Source organism: Mobula hypostoma, chromosome 16, assembly GCF_963921235.1.
Source record: "Mobula hypostoma chromosome 16, sMobHyp1.1, whole genome shotgun sequence".
In the NCBI taxonomy this organism is placed as follows: domain Eukaryota; kingdom Metazoa; phylum Chordata; class Chondrichthyes; order Myliobatiformes; family Myliobatidae; genus Mobula; species Mobula hypostoma.
The window spans coordinates 53,507,136-53,526,010 of record NC_086112.1 but is presented as its reverse complement, the minus strand read 5'-3'; the positions used below and the strand labels follow the sequence as shown (position 1 = coordinate 53,526,010).

The 18,875-nt window shown below is 39.8% G+C and overlaps 1 protein-coding gene across 2 annotated transcripts in view; it reads right to left on the bottom strand.

Annotated features, from left to right (window-relative positions):
* Positions 1 to 9,168: 9,168 nt before the first annotated feature.
* The window catches only part of LOC134357404 (fibrillin-2), a 347,942-nt gene continuing 338,235 nt past the window's right edge, over positions 9,169 to 18,875 (bottom strand). For both annotated transcript variants that reach the window (XM_063068953.1, XM_063068954.1), the window contains 4 exons: positions 17,574 to 17,693; positions 14,020 to 14,251; positions 11,636 to 11,807; positions 9,169 to 10,685 (listed from right to left, as the gene is read on the bottom strand). In XM_063068953.1, the coding sequence (XP_062925023.1) occupies positions 10,311 to 10,685; positions 11,636 to 11,807; positions 14,020 to 14,251; positions 17,574 to 17,693 (899 nt within the window). In that variant the 3' untranslated portion in view covers positions 9,169 to 10,310. The remainder of the gene's footprint in view (positions 10,686 to 11,635; positions 11,808 to 14,019; positions 14,252 to 17,573; positions 17,694 to 18,875) is intronic.

Here is an 18,875-nt window from a genome sequence, read left to right as displayed (position 1 = left end):
GACCTACATTTGTCTTTATCAGTCTTTTCCTTTTTACATATCTATAAAAGCTTTTACAGTCCGTTTTTATGTTCTCTGCCAGTTTTCTCTCATAATCTTTTTTCCCCTTCCTAATTAAGCCCTTTGTCCTCCTCTGCTGAACTCTGAATTTCTCCCAGTCCTCAGGTGAGCCACTTTCTCTGGCTAATTTGTATGCTACTTCTTTGGAATTGATACTATCCCTAATTTCTCTTGTCAGCCACGGGTGCACTACCTTCCTTGATTTATTCTTTTGCCAAACTGGGATGAACAATTGTTGTAGTTCATCCATGCAACCTTTAAATGCCTGCCATTGCATATCCACCGTCAATCCTTGAAGTGTCATTTGCCAGTCTATCTTAGCTAATTCATGTCTCATACCTTCAAAGTTACCCCTCTTTAAGTTCAGAACCTTTGTTTCTGAATTAACTACGTCACTCTCCATGTTAATGAAGAATTCCACCATATTATGGTCACTCTTACCCAAGGGGCCTCTCACGACAAGATCGCTAATTAACCCTTCCTCATTGCTCAAAACCCAGTCCAGAATAGCCTGCTCTCTAGTCGGTTCCTCGACATGTTGGTTCAAAAAACCATCCCGCATACATTCCAAGAAATCCTCTTCCTCAGCACCTTTACCAATTTGGTTCACCCAGTCTACATGTAGATTGAAGTCACCCATTATAACTGCTCTCTCTGTATTATCTTCATTTCCCGCCCTCTCTCCATCTCTCCATCTGGGCCAGATGGACTACATCCCAGGACTCTGAAAGAGGTAGCTGAAGAGATTGTGGAGTCATTAATAATGATTGTTCAAGAATCGACTATTTCTGGCATGGTTCTGGAGAACTGGAAAATTGCAAATGTCACCCCATTCTTCAAAAAGGGAGGGAGGCAGAAGAAAGTTAAGCTGGCCTCGGTGGTTGGGAAGATGTTGGGAGTCGATTGTTAAGGATGTGGTTTCGAGGTACAAGAAAAAACAGGACAAAGTCAGCAAGATTTCCTGAAGGGAAAATCTTGCCTGACAGACCTATTGGAGTTCCTTCAGGAAATAGCAAGCTGGATAGATGAAGGAGAATTGGTGTATATTGTGTACTTGGATTTTCAGAAAGCCTTTGACAAGGATTCGCACATGGGGCTGCTTAGCCTTACTTCCTGGCATTTAGAGGAATGAGGGGGAGGGTATCTTATTGAAACCTATTGATTATTGAAAGTAATAGATAGAGTGTGTGTGGAAAGGATGTTTCCTGTAGTGGGGGAATCTAGTACCAGAAGCACAACTTCAGAATAGAGGGATGTCCATTTAGAATGGAGATGAGAAGGATTTTCTTTAGACAGAGGGTGTTGAATCTGTGGAATTCATTGCCACAGGCAGCTATGGAGTACAGGTCATTGGATGTATCTAAAGCGGAAGTTGATAGGTTCTTCATTAGTCAGGGTGTGAAAGGTTACAGGAAAAGGGCAGGAGAATGGGAAATGGATCAGCCATGATCAAATAGCGCAGCAGATTCGATGGACCGAATGGCCTGATTATGCTCCTATGTCCTACGGTCTGTGGTCAAAATCTGTGTATCTTTCCAGAGTAGCTATCTGCCTGTTCCATTACAGTGCACTGAACGCTGGCTGCACCAATGTTGTCCTAATGTCAACTGCGGCTGGTGCCTATTCTGGAGTGACCGTGTCATGATGAGGTCTTGCCGAGTCCTGGTTCAGTGATCTGAAGGGAAGGCAGAGGGCAAGTTGAACAAGTGTTTCAAAAAAATCTTCCATGTCTGAAGTTGTAACACTAAAAAATTAGCAGTACATGTGTCCCCCCCCTTTTCGAACGTTCGCTTTACGAAACCTCACTGTTACGAAAGACCTACATTAATACCCTGTTTTCGCTAACAGAAGGTGTTTTCACTGTTATGAGAAAAGGCAGCGTACGAAAAAAAGCAGCGCGCGATAAAAGGCAGCGTGCACCTTGAGCAGCCGCTCTCCCCCAGATTTGGAACTGCATTCTCGCCAGCATCGCTTAATCACGTGCCTGTGAGCAGCCTTTTGCAAGATGAGTTCTAAGTTATCGGAAAAGCCTAAAAGAGATTGTAAGGGTTTTACACTTAGTGTAAAACTAGACATAATGAAGCGTTTCGATCCTGGTGAACAAAGTAAGGACAAAGTGAGTTTGGCTTGTGGAAGTTGACGAAGATGATGTTGAAGAGGTTTTGGCATCCCATGACCAAGAGCTGATAGATGAAGAGCTGATGCAATTGGAAGAGGAAAGGATAACAATCGAAAACGAATGCAGTAGCAAATGGACTGAAAGTGAAGCCATCTAGGAACTGAATGTGAAGCAACTGCGTGAGATGTTCGCTGCAATGATAAAGTACGACTTTAATTTTGAAAGGGTACATCGGTATAGCGCATATTTGCAGGATGGTTTGAGTGCTTACAAAGAACTGTATGATAGAAAAATGCGCGAGGCTAGCAGTCAAGCAAGCCTTCCACATCAGCCACAGCAGAGGACGAACCCCGACCTTCAACATTAAGACAGGTGGACATAGAAGAAGATGATCTGCCTGCCCTGATGGAAACAGATGACGATAGATGACACCCCAGTGTCCCACCACCCCAACCCCCGGGCCGCGGACAGATACCGATCCGCGAAGAATGCAGCGGTAGCCGGGACGCACCCAGCACATCTTTAAGAAAAAAGCCGAAATAAACAAATAATCAGAGGCGATTGCCAATTGTGTCGCTTCTGATCTGAGCCAAGATTTACGTGCCGGGCGGCACCTAATCAATTAGCTTGTTTATTTCGGCTCTTTTCTTAAAAATGTGCTGGGTGCGTCCCAGCTACCGCTGTACCCCTGCATTCTTCGCGGATCGGTATCGGTCGCTGCCCGGAGGTTGGGGGCCACTGCATCACCCCAGCCTCCGATGACTCAGCCTAACACACCATCATCAGTGTGCTCGCTGTCTTCTCGATTCCAGTAAGTGATACTACACTGTACATACATTATTTCTACTTTATATAGGCTGTGTATTTTTATGTGTTATTTGGTATGATTTGGCAGCTTCATAGCTTAAAGGTTACTGGAGAGAGTGTTTTTGCCGAGAGTGCCTGCGCCGTCTTTCTGCCGAGAGCGCTTGCGTGAGATTTTCGCTATGGAGAACAGTGCGGCAATGATTGTAGAGAAGTATTTCTACTTTATATAGGCTGTGTATTTATCATATCATTCCTGCTTTTACTATATGCTACTGTTATTCTAGGTTTTATGTGTTATTTGGCATGATTTGGTAGGTTATTTTTGGGTCTGCGAACGCTCACAAATTTTCCCCATATAAATAAATGGTAATTGCTTCTTCACTTTATGACATTCCGGCTTACGAACCGTTTCATAGGAACGCTCTACCTTCGGATGGCAGGGGAAACCTGTACTGTGCTTTCTTGTTTACTTCTATGGGAAGTGAAGATTAATGTCAGTGATCTTTTTTTTTCTTGGATTGTATATGTTTGATCCTTGGTGTTAGTAAATGAGAATACAAATTTAGGGAATTAAGTTAATTAAATGCACCCTGCCCACTTTATACTTGATGGAAAAATAGAAGTTAATACAGCTTCTACCATCTGCCAACTCCACATTCCACTCTGGCCCTCACCACCTTTAGATCCCACTTTGGCTCCATGCTTCTAACTGCTGACGGGTACTGAACAGTCTCAACTTCACCGCTCCCCTCACCTAATTCAAGCTCAATTTGAAAGCACGCACTGCTCTCCACTCTCGCCACACTGATTGCAAACTCATGTGCAGGTGAGGACAGTACCATTGTTGTCTGGTGGACTGACCTCTCAGAATCAGAATCACATTTAATATTACCACCATAAGTCATGAAATTTGTTGCTTTGCAGCAGCTATACATTGCAATGCGTAATAATAATAAACTATAAATTACAGAAGGAAGTATTTTTTAAAAATTAAATTAAATAGGTGGTGCAAAAAGAGAGTAAAAAATTGAGGTAGTATAAGTGATCATTCAGAATCTGATGGCAGAGAGGAAGAAGCTATTCCCAGAATGTGCCTTCAAGCTCCGATATCTCCTTCTTGATGGTAGCAATGAGAAGAGGGTATGTCCTGCGCAATGGGGTCCTTAGTGCTGGATGCTGTCTTTTTGAGGCATTGCTTTTTGGAGCTGTCCTTGATGCAGGGAGGCTAGAGCCCATGATGGAGCTGGCTGAGTTTACAACTTTCTGCAGCTATTTCCAATCCTGTGCAGTCACCCCTCCATATCGTTAGAGTGCAGTCCATGGTACATCTGTAGAAATTTGCAAGAGTCTTCGGTGTCATACCAAGTTCCCTCAAACTCCTGACGAAATATAGCCACAGTTGTGTCTTTTGGTAATTGCATTAATATGTTGGGCCCAGGATAGACCTTCAGAGACGTTGACACACAGGAACTTGAAACTGCTCTTTCTTTGTACTGCTAATCTCTAAATGAGGACTCTACCTTGCAGAGGTTTGCAGTTGCTCTTTGATAAAACCCCCCTTACTTATTTCTGAACTAGAATTCCTCCAAGGATCATCAAGGCAGTATCTCCACTCCATCACCGGACTCATCACGTCTGCAAATCTCCCCCCTACGGCCTCCAACCTCATTATTCCTCAACCCCATATTTCTCATTTTTACCTCTTACCCCGATGCACAAACTGAACTGCCCTGGTCGGTACATTGTTTCTGCCTGCTCCTGCCCTACAGGTCTTGTATCCATATAACTCGACTCCATCTTGTCCCCTTTAGTACAACCTCTTCCCACCTATATCCATGGTACATTGAATGCTCTCCCATCATTTCAACAACTTTCAGTTCCCTTGCCCTGACCACTTCATTTTCACTTCTACACTTCTATCTCCATCAAGGCTTTCCACTTCTTTGTTGATAACAGACCCAACATCCACCACCACCCTCGTCTGTCTTTCACAACTGGTACTCACCCTTAATGACTTTTCTTTCAGCTCCCCGCACTTCCTTCAGACCAATGGTGTAACCATGGATACTTGCAATGGACCCAGCTATACCTGCCTTTTTGTTGTCCACGTAGAATAATTCATGTTCCAAACCTACAGCGGTAACACTCCACAACTCTTTTACAGCTACATTGTTGCTACTTCCTGCACCTATGCAGAGCATTTCACTTTTATCAACATCGCCACCAACTTCTAACCCAAACTCAAGTTCACTTGGTCCATCTCAGACATGTCTCTCCACTTTCCTGATCACTTTGTCTCATTCTTCAATTATGTGAAGAAAAAAAGGATGACAGGAGTGAAGGTAGGACCGATTAGAGATAAAGGTGGGAAGATGTGCCTGGAGGCTGTGGAAGTGAGCGAGGTCCTCAATGAATACTTCTCTTCGGTATTCACCAATGAGAGGGAACTTGATGATGGTGAGGACAATATGAGTGAGGTTGATGTTCTGGAGCATGCCGATATTAAGGGAGAGGAGGTGTTGGAATTGTTAAAATACATTAGGACAGATAAGTCCCCGGGGCCTGACGGAATATTCCCCAGGCTGCTCCACGAGGTGAGAGAAGAGATTGCTGAGCCTCTGGCTAGGATCTTTATGTCCTCGTTGTCCACGGGAATGGTACCGGAGGATTGGAGGGAGGCAAATGTTGTCCCCTTGTTCAAAAAAGGTAGTAGGGATAGTTCGGGTAATTATAGACCAGTGAGCCTTACGTCTGTGGTGGGAAAGTTGTTGGAAAAGATTCTTAGAGATTGGATCTATAGGCATTTAGAGAATCATGGTCTGATCAGGGACAGTCAGCATGGCTTTGTGAAGGGCAGATCGTGTCTAACAAGCCTGATAGAGTTCTTTGAGGAGGTGACCAGGCATATAGATGAGGGTAGTGCAGTGGATGTGATCTATATGGATTTTAGTAAGGCATTTGACAAGGTTCCACACGGTAGGCTTATTCAGAAAGTTAGAAGGCATGGGATCCAGGGAAGTTTGGCCAGGTGGATTCAGAATTGGCTTGCCTGCAGAAGGAAGAGGGTGGTGGTGGAGGGAGTACATTCAGATTGGAGGATTGTGACTAGTGGTGTCCCACAAGGATCTGTTCTGGGACCTCTACTTTTCGTGATTTTTATTAATGACCTGGATGTTGGGGTAGAAGGGTGGGTTGGCAAGTTTGCAGATGACACAAAGGTTGGTGGTGTTGTAGATAGTGTAGAGGATTGTCAAAGATTGCAGAGAGACATTGATAGGATGTAGAAGTGGGCTGAGAAGTGGCAGATGGAGTTCAACCCGGAGAAGTGTGAGGTGGTACACTTTGGAAGGACAAACTCCAAGGCAGAGTACAAAGTAAATGGCAGGATACTTGGTAGTGTGGAGGAGCAGAGGGATCTCGGGGTACATGTCCACAGATCCCTGAAAGTTGCCTCACAGGTGGATAGGGTAGTTAAGAAAGCTTATGGGGTGTTAGCTTTCATAAGTCGAGGGATAGAGTTTAAGAGTCGCGATGTAATGATGCAGTTCTATAAAACTCTGGTTAGGCCACACTTGGAGTATTGTGTCCAGTTCTGGTCACCTCACTATAGTAAGGATGTGGAACCATTGGAAAGGGTAGAGAGGAGATTTACCAGGATGTTGCCTGGTTTAGAAAGTATGCATTATGATCAGAGATTAAGGGAGCTAGGGCTTTACTCTTTGGAGAGGAGGATGAGAGGAGACATGATAGAGGTGTACAAGATAATAAGAGGAATAGATAGAGTGGATAGCCAGCGTCTCTTCCCCAGGGCACCACTGCTCAATACAAGAGGACATGGCTTTAAGGTAAGGAGTGGGAAGTTCAAGGGGGATATTAGAGGAAGGTTTTTTACTCAGAGAGTGGTTGGTGCGTGCAATGCACTGCCTGAGTCAGTGGTGGAGGCAGATACACTAGTGAAGTTTAAGAGACTACTAGACTGGTATATGGAGGAATCTAAGGTGGGGGCTTATATGGGAGGCAGGGTTTGAGGGTCGGCACAACATTGTGGGCCGAAGGGCCTGTACTGTGATGTGCTATTCTATGTTCTATGTTCTCAGTACACGGATTATCCATTGACATTCTCTACAAACCTACCAACTCACACAGCTATCTTTACTACAGCTCTTTCACCCTGTCACTTGCAAGGATGCAATTCCCTTTTTCCAGTTCCTCTATCACTACCACATTTGTTCTTGTGATAATGCCTTCCACTCCAGAATATATGAGATGTGTTCCTTTGTCGGAAAACAGGTCTCTCCCCTTTGATATTGATGGAGCCCTCACCTGCATTTCTGCCTTCATTCCATTATTCCAAAGCACAACAGAGTTGCCAGTCCTCACATACCACACTATGCATCTACCACATTATTCTTTGCAGCTTCCACCATCTTCAATGGGATTCCTCCACCAGGCACATCTTCCCTTCTCCTCCACTCCCCTATCCTCCGCTCTCCGCAGGGATTTCTCTCTCGTGCACTTGTTTCTTGTCATTATCTGCATGTCCGTGTAACTATGCAAAATGGTACATCTGCCCTATACATCCTCCCTCACCACCACTCAGGACCCTAAACGGTCCTTCCCAGTGAGGCTTTTTTGCACGTGCAAATCTCAGAGTATTATTTATTGCAGTAAGTTCAGCTACCTCTACATTGGTGAGATGTTTTTCAGGTCAGAGGACTGTTTTGCCAAGTACCTTCACTCCATCTACCGTGCCAGCCAGGATCTCCCTGTGGCCAGCCATTTTGATTCCACTTCTCATTCCCACACCAGCAAGTCAGTCCATGGCCAGGTTGAGGCTAAACACAGGTTAATGGAACAGCGACCAATATGGGCATTTTCCAACCAGATGGAATGATATCAAATTCTCAAACTTCCGATAACCACTCCCTTCTTTCCCTTTGTTCTCTCTCCTCCTGATCAAATTGGCCCCTTCACTCTATCCCTTTTCCTTCCTTGTCCATCTATCACTTACGCAGTTGTCTCACTGGTTCCCCTTCCCAACTCCCTCCCTGTATTCCATGCTCCACACCCTCTCCTATCAGATTCCATCTTCAATATTTGTCACTTTCCCCCATCACCTCTCAATGACTTAGATCATGCCCACTCTCCCACCCCTTCATTTTCTTCCATGCTTCTCACTTGGATGCACCTATAACCTGTCTGATCTTGCTCCACCCTTTCCCTCCACCTTGTTATATTAGCTATCTCCCAGCCTTCTTCCCAGCTCAGATGGAGGGTCTCAGGCTAAAATGTCCACTGGCCACTTCCCTCTATCGATGCTGCTTGACCTGCTGAGTTCCTACAGCTCCTACCATAACTCAAGCCAAGTTATGGCTGATGCAGGAAGAAATTGCATATGGCAGTTTTATCCATTACACATGCTGTTGTTGAAACACATGTGAAATATAATTTGTCATATGTATCTACTACCAAGTTGAGTCCAGTTTGGTGACAACAGTTTGGCTTGTTTAATAACAAGCCGCCCAGCTTTCCTTGGAATGGAGCTAAATTGAGCTTTGTCAGCTTTGAACCCGGAAGAGTCTTCCTACAATTGGGCTGCGTTCTCACTAATTTGAGTTGGCACTTGAGAATTTTTTATGCTTACCACAGTACAGTGCCATTTGAAAACAAAATGTATTTAATAGATAGTAAGTGGAAAGTTTAAAACCAAATGATCATATTTAATAATAAATGTCAATCTTATTCCTCCACTACATAATAACCCATGGTATCAATGAAAAATGTGTGAAAGTTCTGCTAACAAAAAAAAACAAGTTTGAGTACTTGAATCCACAAACTTGAATTTTTACACATGAAAACTATTAATATTTTCCTGTCTGGGATATCGTAGATCTACTGATAAAAAAAAGATAAAATGCTCACTGGAATTAACTTTTAAAGTACCAGAACTGGTGGTGGTATGATGGGAAAGAGGTGGGGCACACTAACTCATTGATGAGGGGAGGGACTTTTTTTGGGTGCATAAGGTCAACAAATAAAGCTTTATTTGCACATGCCACATTTATTATTTGATATACTCTGTGAGCAAGTACTGATTGCTCTTAAGTTTAACCTACATATGCTCAGAAGTAACACATTCAGTTATTTAAAAATCAATATATCCCAAAATAATAAGCTTTATTGGAAGAAAAGTTGTTGGCATATTGACACAGTTGAATCTACAGAATTAAGCACCCCCATAACAAAATGTTCATTTTTCATTTTTTTTAGAATTTTATACAAATCTTTGTCCTTTAAAATGGCATATTTCTGCTAAGAAAACCTCAATGCGGACGGAAAATAGATTTTTAGACAAAACAGATATGTATTAAAATTAGGCTCATTTCCTTGCTATTAGAAGCAGGGAGGTACTAACTTTTACAAAGTCAAATATTTTTTACGTATTTTTCCACATCTCAATTGTTGACCAATATACCCCTGATATAGAACACATTTGTACAGTAATAAAAAGAAGACTTTACAATCTTCTAGTCAGCAATGATCAGGCATTCAATGTGCACAATTATCTTTTGTACATAAAATGCATTTGAAGACATAAAACATACAGTAAAATGCTGCAGGGATCATGATGTTCTGAAACAAACTTCCAATGCCAGTTACTTACTGACAAGACCTTACTTTTGGTTGTACAGTACGCTGACCCTGATTGAATAAAAAATATTAGCACCAGTTTTCTGTACAAACATCATGAAAACATAGGTTTACTGCATTCTATAAACTTCTAGAAAGTGATGTAAAATAACCCTTTTTGTTCTGGGGTCTGGTACCAGTTACTTATCATATATTGCACCAGTTGATGGGGAAGGAACGCTGTGAATGAATTGGTCCTCTGAGAATGCCCTTTGGTATACAGTACAGTCTGACTTAGCATTGCTTACTGATATTAATATAATATGAACAGTTACATAATATTATCTGCAATCTAGAGAAATGGCTCATTATGTTGCTATTTGTCTAAGTTATTAGAAGCCATTTACAATTTTCTCTCACAGACTCTCATGTAAAATATGAGCTCATAGACTGAGACAAATGAGGTGATATTAAATATACAGTAACCATGACTGAGGTTATATGCAAGTATTGTTAACACTGCACCGTGTAAAACCCATTTACACATACACAAAAAAAAAATCGGTCATGCAGTCTAGGCCAGAATATGAAGACGTTCGTAGTGGAGAATCAAAGCTGTTGACATAAAGCTTTTTGAAAGCAGACACATTTGTGATAATAATTCTCAATAGAAATAATGCAAGTCTCAGCATGTTTAATGAAGCTGGATCAGTAGTCTCATTTTGAGAGCATCTCCCAGCTCACCAAGGAGGTAGTCATTGTCATTTTTATCTTCCAGTTTCTGCAATTCTTTTTTCTTATACAGAGGAATACTGGTAATTTCCAGTGTGTAAACACCTTTCAGAGGCTTCTTCTTAGTCGTGTGCAGGTAGCTTAATCCATCGTTCTGGTGGATGCGGAAATAACTGTTATCATTTCCGTATGAGATAACATATCGGACGTGGTTGTTGAGTGGTTCAATGGCTGGGACAAGGTCCAAAATGTGCTTCTTGTAGTTCAGTTCAGAGATACTTAGGTTCATTTTGATTGGGATGTCCATATCCAGACTAGCCAAACTAATCTGTTCATCCTACAATCAAATTATATAGGAAAGTATTAATTAATTACCAGTAAAAATCAATAATTAAGTCTTGCATAATATTTAGGCTGTGGCTGAAAAGAGGGAGCCATGGAGTCATAAGTAGCTAGCCATCTGGACACAAGCTGGGGTCTGATCATTCCCGGCTGGGTCACCTGGAGGAGGTTGTATGATGGTTGAAAGACCTGAAACACCCGATGATTCCAGGAACATCACTGAAGATGTGTCCAGAGGCATCAGCAGATGTCTGTACACAGGATTCTCCTTTTCCACCATTGAGAGATCTCAAATAGGCTGCAAAAGTAGTCTATACAATCCTTAATCAAAAAGCAAAAAAAAAAACTGCTGGTAAAGGAAATCTTAAATAAATGCTGGAAAGACTCAGCAGGTCAGGCAAGACCACAGAGGGAGGAGAGTTCATGTTTCAGATCAATGAATTATGTCAGGATACTTAATTAACCTTATACCTTCTAAATAAAATGCCATGTTTATGCTAAGAAAGAAAACTGATCTTTAAATAAAACACATGCATTAAAATTACACTAATTTCCTTATTACAATGGAGGTTCTAACTTCCACAAAGTCAGATCCCTCTGCAGTATTTTTCTTTGTACCAATTATTGACTATGCAAAACACATAAATATATGATTTATGAAAAGAGGCATTCAGTGTGCACATATTATCTTTCATATTTCAAACATGAAACATACAGTGAAATGTATACATCATATTATTGTGAAACAAATTGCTATGTTGTTTATTTATTGATAAGATTTAATTGTTGGTTGCATATTACCTGCCTTTTCCACAATTTTTCTATATATATATATATATATATATACACACATTATGAGAGTACAGATGTACTGCAGAATTAAACACTGAAGCAAAGAAATATAACCTATTATTTTGATTTAGAGAATTATTAAGGAGACAGTACCTGTTTAGATAGGGTATCATTGATGCTCCTTCTTTTTCTGCCACCAGTTTTGGAGTAGCCATTGATTTTACATTCATAGCAGGTTTCATGAGATAAAAGATTTTCATCATCAGGCTCACCATCAAAAGGCAGGTACTGACCTTTATTAAATCCCATACCAGACACACAATGCCTGCAGAACAATGATAAAGGGAGTTAGAATTTAAAATAAATGGCAGTAATTAAAAATAAAACACCATTTTATATATTATCATTTAGAACAACCTTGAATTATTTTTATATCATATTTCATATCTTATTTCTGTTTTAAATACTTGCACTTTCTTATAAGATTGGCTCTGCTTGTAGCTATCCTTTGAAGAAGTTGCCATTACACTGTTGAGTGGAGTCCCCTGTTATCAGCCTAGTTTCACTGTTGTAATGATATTAAGAAACCCATTTCTGAGTTGCTGCTAATTGCGTAAGATTCCATCACTGGGATCTAGTGGAACAGCCTTAATATGTTATTAAAATAACTAAAGCACATTTACAAATATTGGCTGATTGGTTAATTCATTTCATAACTTCAGCCTCTGACATTTGAGCTCAAGCACAATTAGTAAAGGGCCATAACTGCTGGTCTTGACAGTGACGCCCAAACTTCCATTGCAATCTCTGTGCTCATGTCAATAAAAAGCACTGGTTTCTATCTTTGGATCATTACTGGACTTTGGACCAAACTGTGCAGCTAGAGAAGAAATGGAATGTCGTGAGCTGAGTGGAATTATTATTTAAGCTTGGCAAATCTATGCGAAATCTCTTAAACGCAGAAAGATATATGTGACTTTGGAAACTAACTTTTCTTGGGTATAGAATGAACAGTACATTTCTGTGTCCATCTGGCAAGTATCTACTAAATTATACTCCATATGAAAGCATAATGCTGTTTATTTTAAAACTACATCAACACGTTTCTATTCAGGTGTTTTGCTTATGTCATGTGATTAAATTCAAAATATTAGGGGTCCTCAGAGTGTGAGTAATTTGATTTACAATATGAATGCAAGAAAAGGGAACATTACCTGTTGCTAATAATGTGGAAGACAGTGCCAAAGAGCAATAAGCTTACAGAACTGGTTAATGTAAAGAAAATTAAATTTAGTATAGTAAAATTGTATGGTGGCTTATTTTGGTAGAAGTAAAAGGGGGAATTTTTTCATGCAAGGCCATAAACTATACATGTTAACAGAATAAAGAAAATGAGGAATACAAATTTACTGATTACTAGATGTGGTAAGCCAGTTGATAATCCCTTCCACCATTATTAGATTAAAAGTGGGAGTATTGTCTGGTGATTCCATATGTCTAATTCTATTAACAACTTCTTGCATAATGAAGCAATCTTCATCCATAGTCTGCACTACTCATGCAAAATAGGTCTTGCTGAAAGCTTGGATTAATTTGAGTGACCAGAGGAGCAGTAGCACTAATGACTTGAACACAACCTGACCTTGTGTGCCGTCTGTATGGAAGGCATGAATATGGAATATGATAAAAATTCTCTGTATTTGCCTTGATGGTAAAGAATGCTTCAACCTGTGATTACCATGTGCTATCTAAGAATAAACTGCGAAAGTTTTTCAAAAATCCAAACTCATAACCTCTTCCATAAGGGTCTGAGACTCAAGGGACCACCAGCACCTTTTAGATCACATCTGGGCTACGAGCCATTCACTACAGGTGGTTTATTATGACCTTCTCAAAGGTAATTTGGAATGGACAGTAAAAAGCTGGATTTACCAATGATGTCCAATTGCAAGAATGAAAATACAGATAGCATCTAGAGGATGAGGCTTAAAGAAAAGTATTTCTTTACAGTGAATATGAGATCAAGGCACAGATTTCTGTAATAAATTTAAGAGATTTGATGCATAATTTATCTATCAAGTTCCAAGAACTAATGAGAGGAAAAGAGGATTTTGTTTAAGATAATCTCTAGCATATGGCTGATAGACCTACTTTGGTGTTGTAAATTCAATTTAATTCTGTGTAAAAAAAATATATTATTTTAACTGAGGAATTAACAACATTTTCAAAATGATTAATGCACATTAAAAACCATCATGGAGAATGTCAATAAAACACACATCAAATGCAATATTTGTAAATCAAAATAAGAACGGAAATTAATGAAATTGTTATCTATACCCAGACAGAGAGAAAAATGATATTAAAGAAGTAAAATTATTTATGGAAAGGCGCAGGTGAACACATAGACCTATAGAAAACATATGTGACAGAGGCAAACAAGTAATTGACATCTTCAAGTTCATACTGTTTTCCTAATCTTCTTTATTTCCCATTCACTATAGATCAAACATCAATTCAAGCAGCAGTGATCTTACCCTTGCCCCACTCTATAGTATCCAGGTGGGCAGCCACAGAGGTAGCCTCCTTCTGTGTTTGAGCAGCCGTATGAACACGGATTCTTATAAGATGAGCATTCATTCACATCATGACAAGTATTGGAAAATTCATCAAAATTGTAGCCTGATGGGCAGGCACATTTGTAGCTCCCAAGTGTGTTGTAACAGGTTGCAGATCCACAAAAAGCTGGGTTGGAGCATTCATTCTCATCTAAAAGAAGGAAAAGTGATACTTAGAAAAAAAACACAATGCCTTATAGCGTAATTTGCTTACTATGTTGTTCCAGCCTAACCTACAGAAAAAAAATTTCTGGGTCACCTGCTGCAATACTATAATCAATCAAATTTTCTCATTACTCTTTATCAGTGTTCTCATGGATTGCAGGCTCCATTGCACTGAGGTCTGTCCATCAATATTTGATTTACACCAATGCTTGATCACCTGCCCGGACTTCTTTGCCGATCTACAATAATTTCAGTCACTAACTTAAGAACTTTCACTCGGGGTTCGAGTTCTCATCCCTATGACATCCTCCAGCCTTGGCTTTCTCTGAGAGTGTTGTGTTCTGATTCTGGTCTTATGTCTATCCTCCACTTCCTTCAACCTCACAGCTCTGGGTTTCTCAGTCTCATATTTTGTATCCTCACAACTGTTCTTATCTGTTTCAAATATTGAAGTTTAATTCTTCAGCTCAGTGTCAGTTTTCTCAATACGTTCCTATAAAATTGGTTGTTGACTTCAGGAGCAGCGGACCGCACGACCCCATTTACATCAGTGGTGCGCAAGTGGAACAGGTCAAAAGCTTTAAGTTCCTCAGGGTCAATATCACAAATGACCTGACTTGGTCCAACCAAGCAGATTCCACTGCTAAGAAGGCCCACCAGCGTCTTTACTTCCTGAGAAAGCTAAAGAAATTTGGCCTGTCCCCTAAAACCCTCACTAATTTTTATAGATGCATCATAAAAAGTATTCTTCTAGGGTGCATCACAACCTGGTATGGAACTGTGATAAGAATGCTGAACAGATCCTGACCCGGATCTGGGCTGAACCCTCCAAATATCTGGAACTGCCTCTCGGTTTTTTTGCACCACCTTACTTTCCCTTTTCTTTTTTCTGTTTATAATTTATAATTTAAATTTTTAATATTTACTATCGACGTACTCCAGGGAGTGCGAAGCGCAGGATCAAATGTCACTGTGATGATTGTACGCTCTAGTATCAATTGTTTGGCGACAATAAAGTAAAGTAAAACCCAAAAATGATCTTCTGTGTTAAAATCACTATAAAAATACAAGTTACTATTATTGGTTTATAGCATTTTATACTTCGAGAAACCTACACTGTGACAATTCTCAGGTTGATGTGTTGGTAGAACTTATTGGATGAGTTTACTCTAACAAACAAAGTATCTGTCTTCTGCTTCTTGGCTACATTAACTGCTATTTCTCTTTGGAAATTTCAACCCAAATTTGTTCAATGTCATATGCATGGTCGGAATGATAATGATACATTACTGTATCCCCATCCCTAATTATCGATGAGACTGTGGTGGTGAGCTGCCTGCTTGAACTGTTGCAATTTTTCTAGCGATGGTACTTCCACAGTGCTTCAGCAGGGAGTTCCAGGATCTGGACCCGGCAATGCTAAAGGAACAGTGTTACATATCCAATTAGGATGGTGTGCAACTTAGAGAGGAACCTGCAGATGATGAAGTTCCCATGCCCTGGATCTCTTTTCCCTCTTGGTGACAGAGATCATGGGCTTGAGAATGGGTGTCGGAGAAGCTTTGGCAAGCAACTGCAGTTGTCTTTTTTTAATTCACACTGCAGCAAATGTGCACCACTGACGGAAGGATAAATGTTTATGATTGCTGATTGAGTGCAATTGGCTGCCCTCCACTTTAGAGTACCAAGCCTTTTCACATTATTGCTAGGAAGTGGAGAGTGTTCCATCATACTTTCATCTTGTGTTTGTAGCTAGTTGAATGATAGTGAGGTGTCAGGATGTGAGTTGCTCAGTCTCTGACCTGCTCTTGTGCCTATAGTTTAAATGTGGGTGGTTCAGTTAAATTTCTGTTCCGGTGAAACTCCATGTGATGGTAATGCCAATGAAGGTCAGAAATAGGTAGATTCCCCTTGTGCAGGCATGTTGAATGCTGGTATCTTTGATGGAAGGAAGGTTACTGATTAAAAGCATCTGCAGATGTTCTGGTGTCATCACTGTCCTGAGAAAACTTGCAGTGATGCCTTAGGATTGGGATGATTTAACTTCTGACAAGCAGAACCTTTATTTGAGATTTGATTCCAACGATTTGAATGTTTTCTCCCTGATGCCCTTTGACTTCAGTTTTACCAGTGTCCCTTGATGCCAAATTCTGTCAAGTGCTGCTCTATTATCGAGAACAATCATACTCACCCAACTCTAGAATTCAGTTCTTTGGACCATGTTTATATCAAAACTGTGATGAATTCTGGAACTGAGTGGTTGCTATGAAACCCAATCAGTGAGCAGATTATTGGTCAGTACGTGTTGCCTGATAGCACTGTCGAATTGCTGATAGTTTAGGTGTGTGATGGAGATCAAGCTCTACACCTTCCTATTGTGCTTTCTTCTGAAAATATTGATTATTCTTCATGAGTAAAAAGTACGAGTCTTGATGAAGAGTCATTGACCTGAAAGGTTAACTCTGTTTCTTTCTCTTACAGATGCCTAAACTACAGAGTATTTCTATCATTTTCTGCTTTCCTTTGAGGTTTACAAATGTGAATATAGAGACCCAAATCATATTCAACAGATGCATGAAACTAATTCAAAGACCCTATAAGGAATACTACTTGTTCCATTAGGAATTTCCTTGCAGCCTCTCTGCTTACATTTAACCCACTTTCAATAACGTTCGCCATTTTGATTTCATGACCAGTCGTTAGTATTTGCAAGAGAATTGGCAGGAGGCAGGAAATTATATTCAATGAGTAGATAATCACATTTTAGCTATTTAATCATGATATTTGCAATAATTGAAAATGGCCAGCTTCTACACATGGGAATTTTTAGAGTGTCCTATATAATGATACGTGTAGGAATGCTGCTAGCATAGTTGGTAGCCTAAACCTACTGTCATAAACAAAATGATAATACAACAGAACAGTGCACTTTTTATTCGGCCCATTTGTGTCTTGATACTCGGTAATGAGCATAGATACATAAATGGACTAAGGCAAGAATATTAATTTGATCTAATTTTTATTTAATATAGTTAAAATTTAGCAAACTAGACTAAAAGGTAAATAAAATAAAAAAACAAAGAATTTATCAATTATGGTTGCAAAGCTTAGTATTGTACAGAAGAAAATCAGGAATGCTGCTTTATCCTTATTTTTAAATAAATTATTTATTTTAATTTACAGAAACAGATGCATCTTGTTTTTTTATTTTAAATTCAATGAAAAGGGTTCTTTTGCTGGGTTTGATGTTGAACAGTTAAACAATTAAAGTACAGATTTCCAGTATGAACATTCCTGCTATTACTTACCAACACACTGATTCCACTGATAGTGTTGAATGTAGCCATGAGGACAGCTGCACCTGTAACCTCCAAGCATGTTTTGACAACCATGCTGACATCTGTGGCTTCCTTCACATTCATTTACATCTGCAACAAGAAGGGTAATTGTGATAAATGAAGGAGTGGAGTTTTTGTTTCACAGTTCCCATTTTATTCTTTCCTTTCCAGAAAGTGCTGACACATTCCGGAGCACGATTCCAAAAGTGCTGGCAGACCTCCAATTGCTATCCCAAGTGACCACTTTTAATGTTTGAGTCTAGACACTGCGTTCTGGCTACCACATCAAAGTTTAGTCTGATTTCATCCTAACCCAACTTGCATACTTCTCAGCATGGGTCACTGGATAGCAAGGAAATGTAGGTGACCCACCCATCATTTTCCCTCTTCATAGCCAAATGATATTGTAACCAATTATATTACTGCTACCCTCACCATGATCATGTATTCAGCTCTTGGGCCTCTCTGATCAGTAACATTATATCACACAAGGCAGTACTTTCCCCCAGTCACCAGCAAAACTTGCCTTCAGTGTTTGTCCTGGGAGAAAATGTTACCTTTGAGAAATTAACACATTTCTGAAGATAATTATTTTTCTTCTTTATCATAGATATATACTGGACTATAATTTACTGTCAAAATGTTTGAGAGACGAAAGAAGCTCACTGTTATTTGTGCAAAATTATTGTAACATGCACATGCATACATAAATGTTAAATCCAAACGCTGTGATCACCACATGAAAGACTAAATATTACCAATGTACAGTCTCATTCTCTCATGTTTTAATTGTTGCTCTAGATTTAAAAGGAGCATAGAAGGATTTTTATTTACATCTTGTTTTTGTCTTTCATGCCTTTGGTAAAATACATTATGCTAAAATCAAGAAGATGCGAAAGTTCTTTCCTCTTGAAGCTTAATTCTATTGAAATCAATAAAGATGATTTTTAGAAGTAAAACAACATTTGCTCAATGTCTATATTAAGTGTTTAATGCACTTAACCAAGGACAAATAAGGAATCAAACTGAGGTGAAAATGATCTAATAAATGACAGGCAACAACAGGAGTGCCACCAATATTAAACTATCAACACCTTTTTCCCTACAAATAACTTATTCTGTTTTGTTTCATACAGTACCTATAAAAAGTATTCACCCTCCCTCCCTAGAAGTTTTCACATTTTATTGTTTTACAACTTTAAATCACAGTGGATTTAATTTGGCTTTTATTGACACTGATCAACAGAAAAAGACTCTTCCGTGTCAATGTGA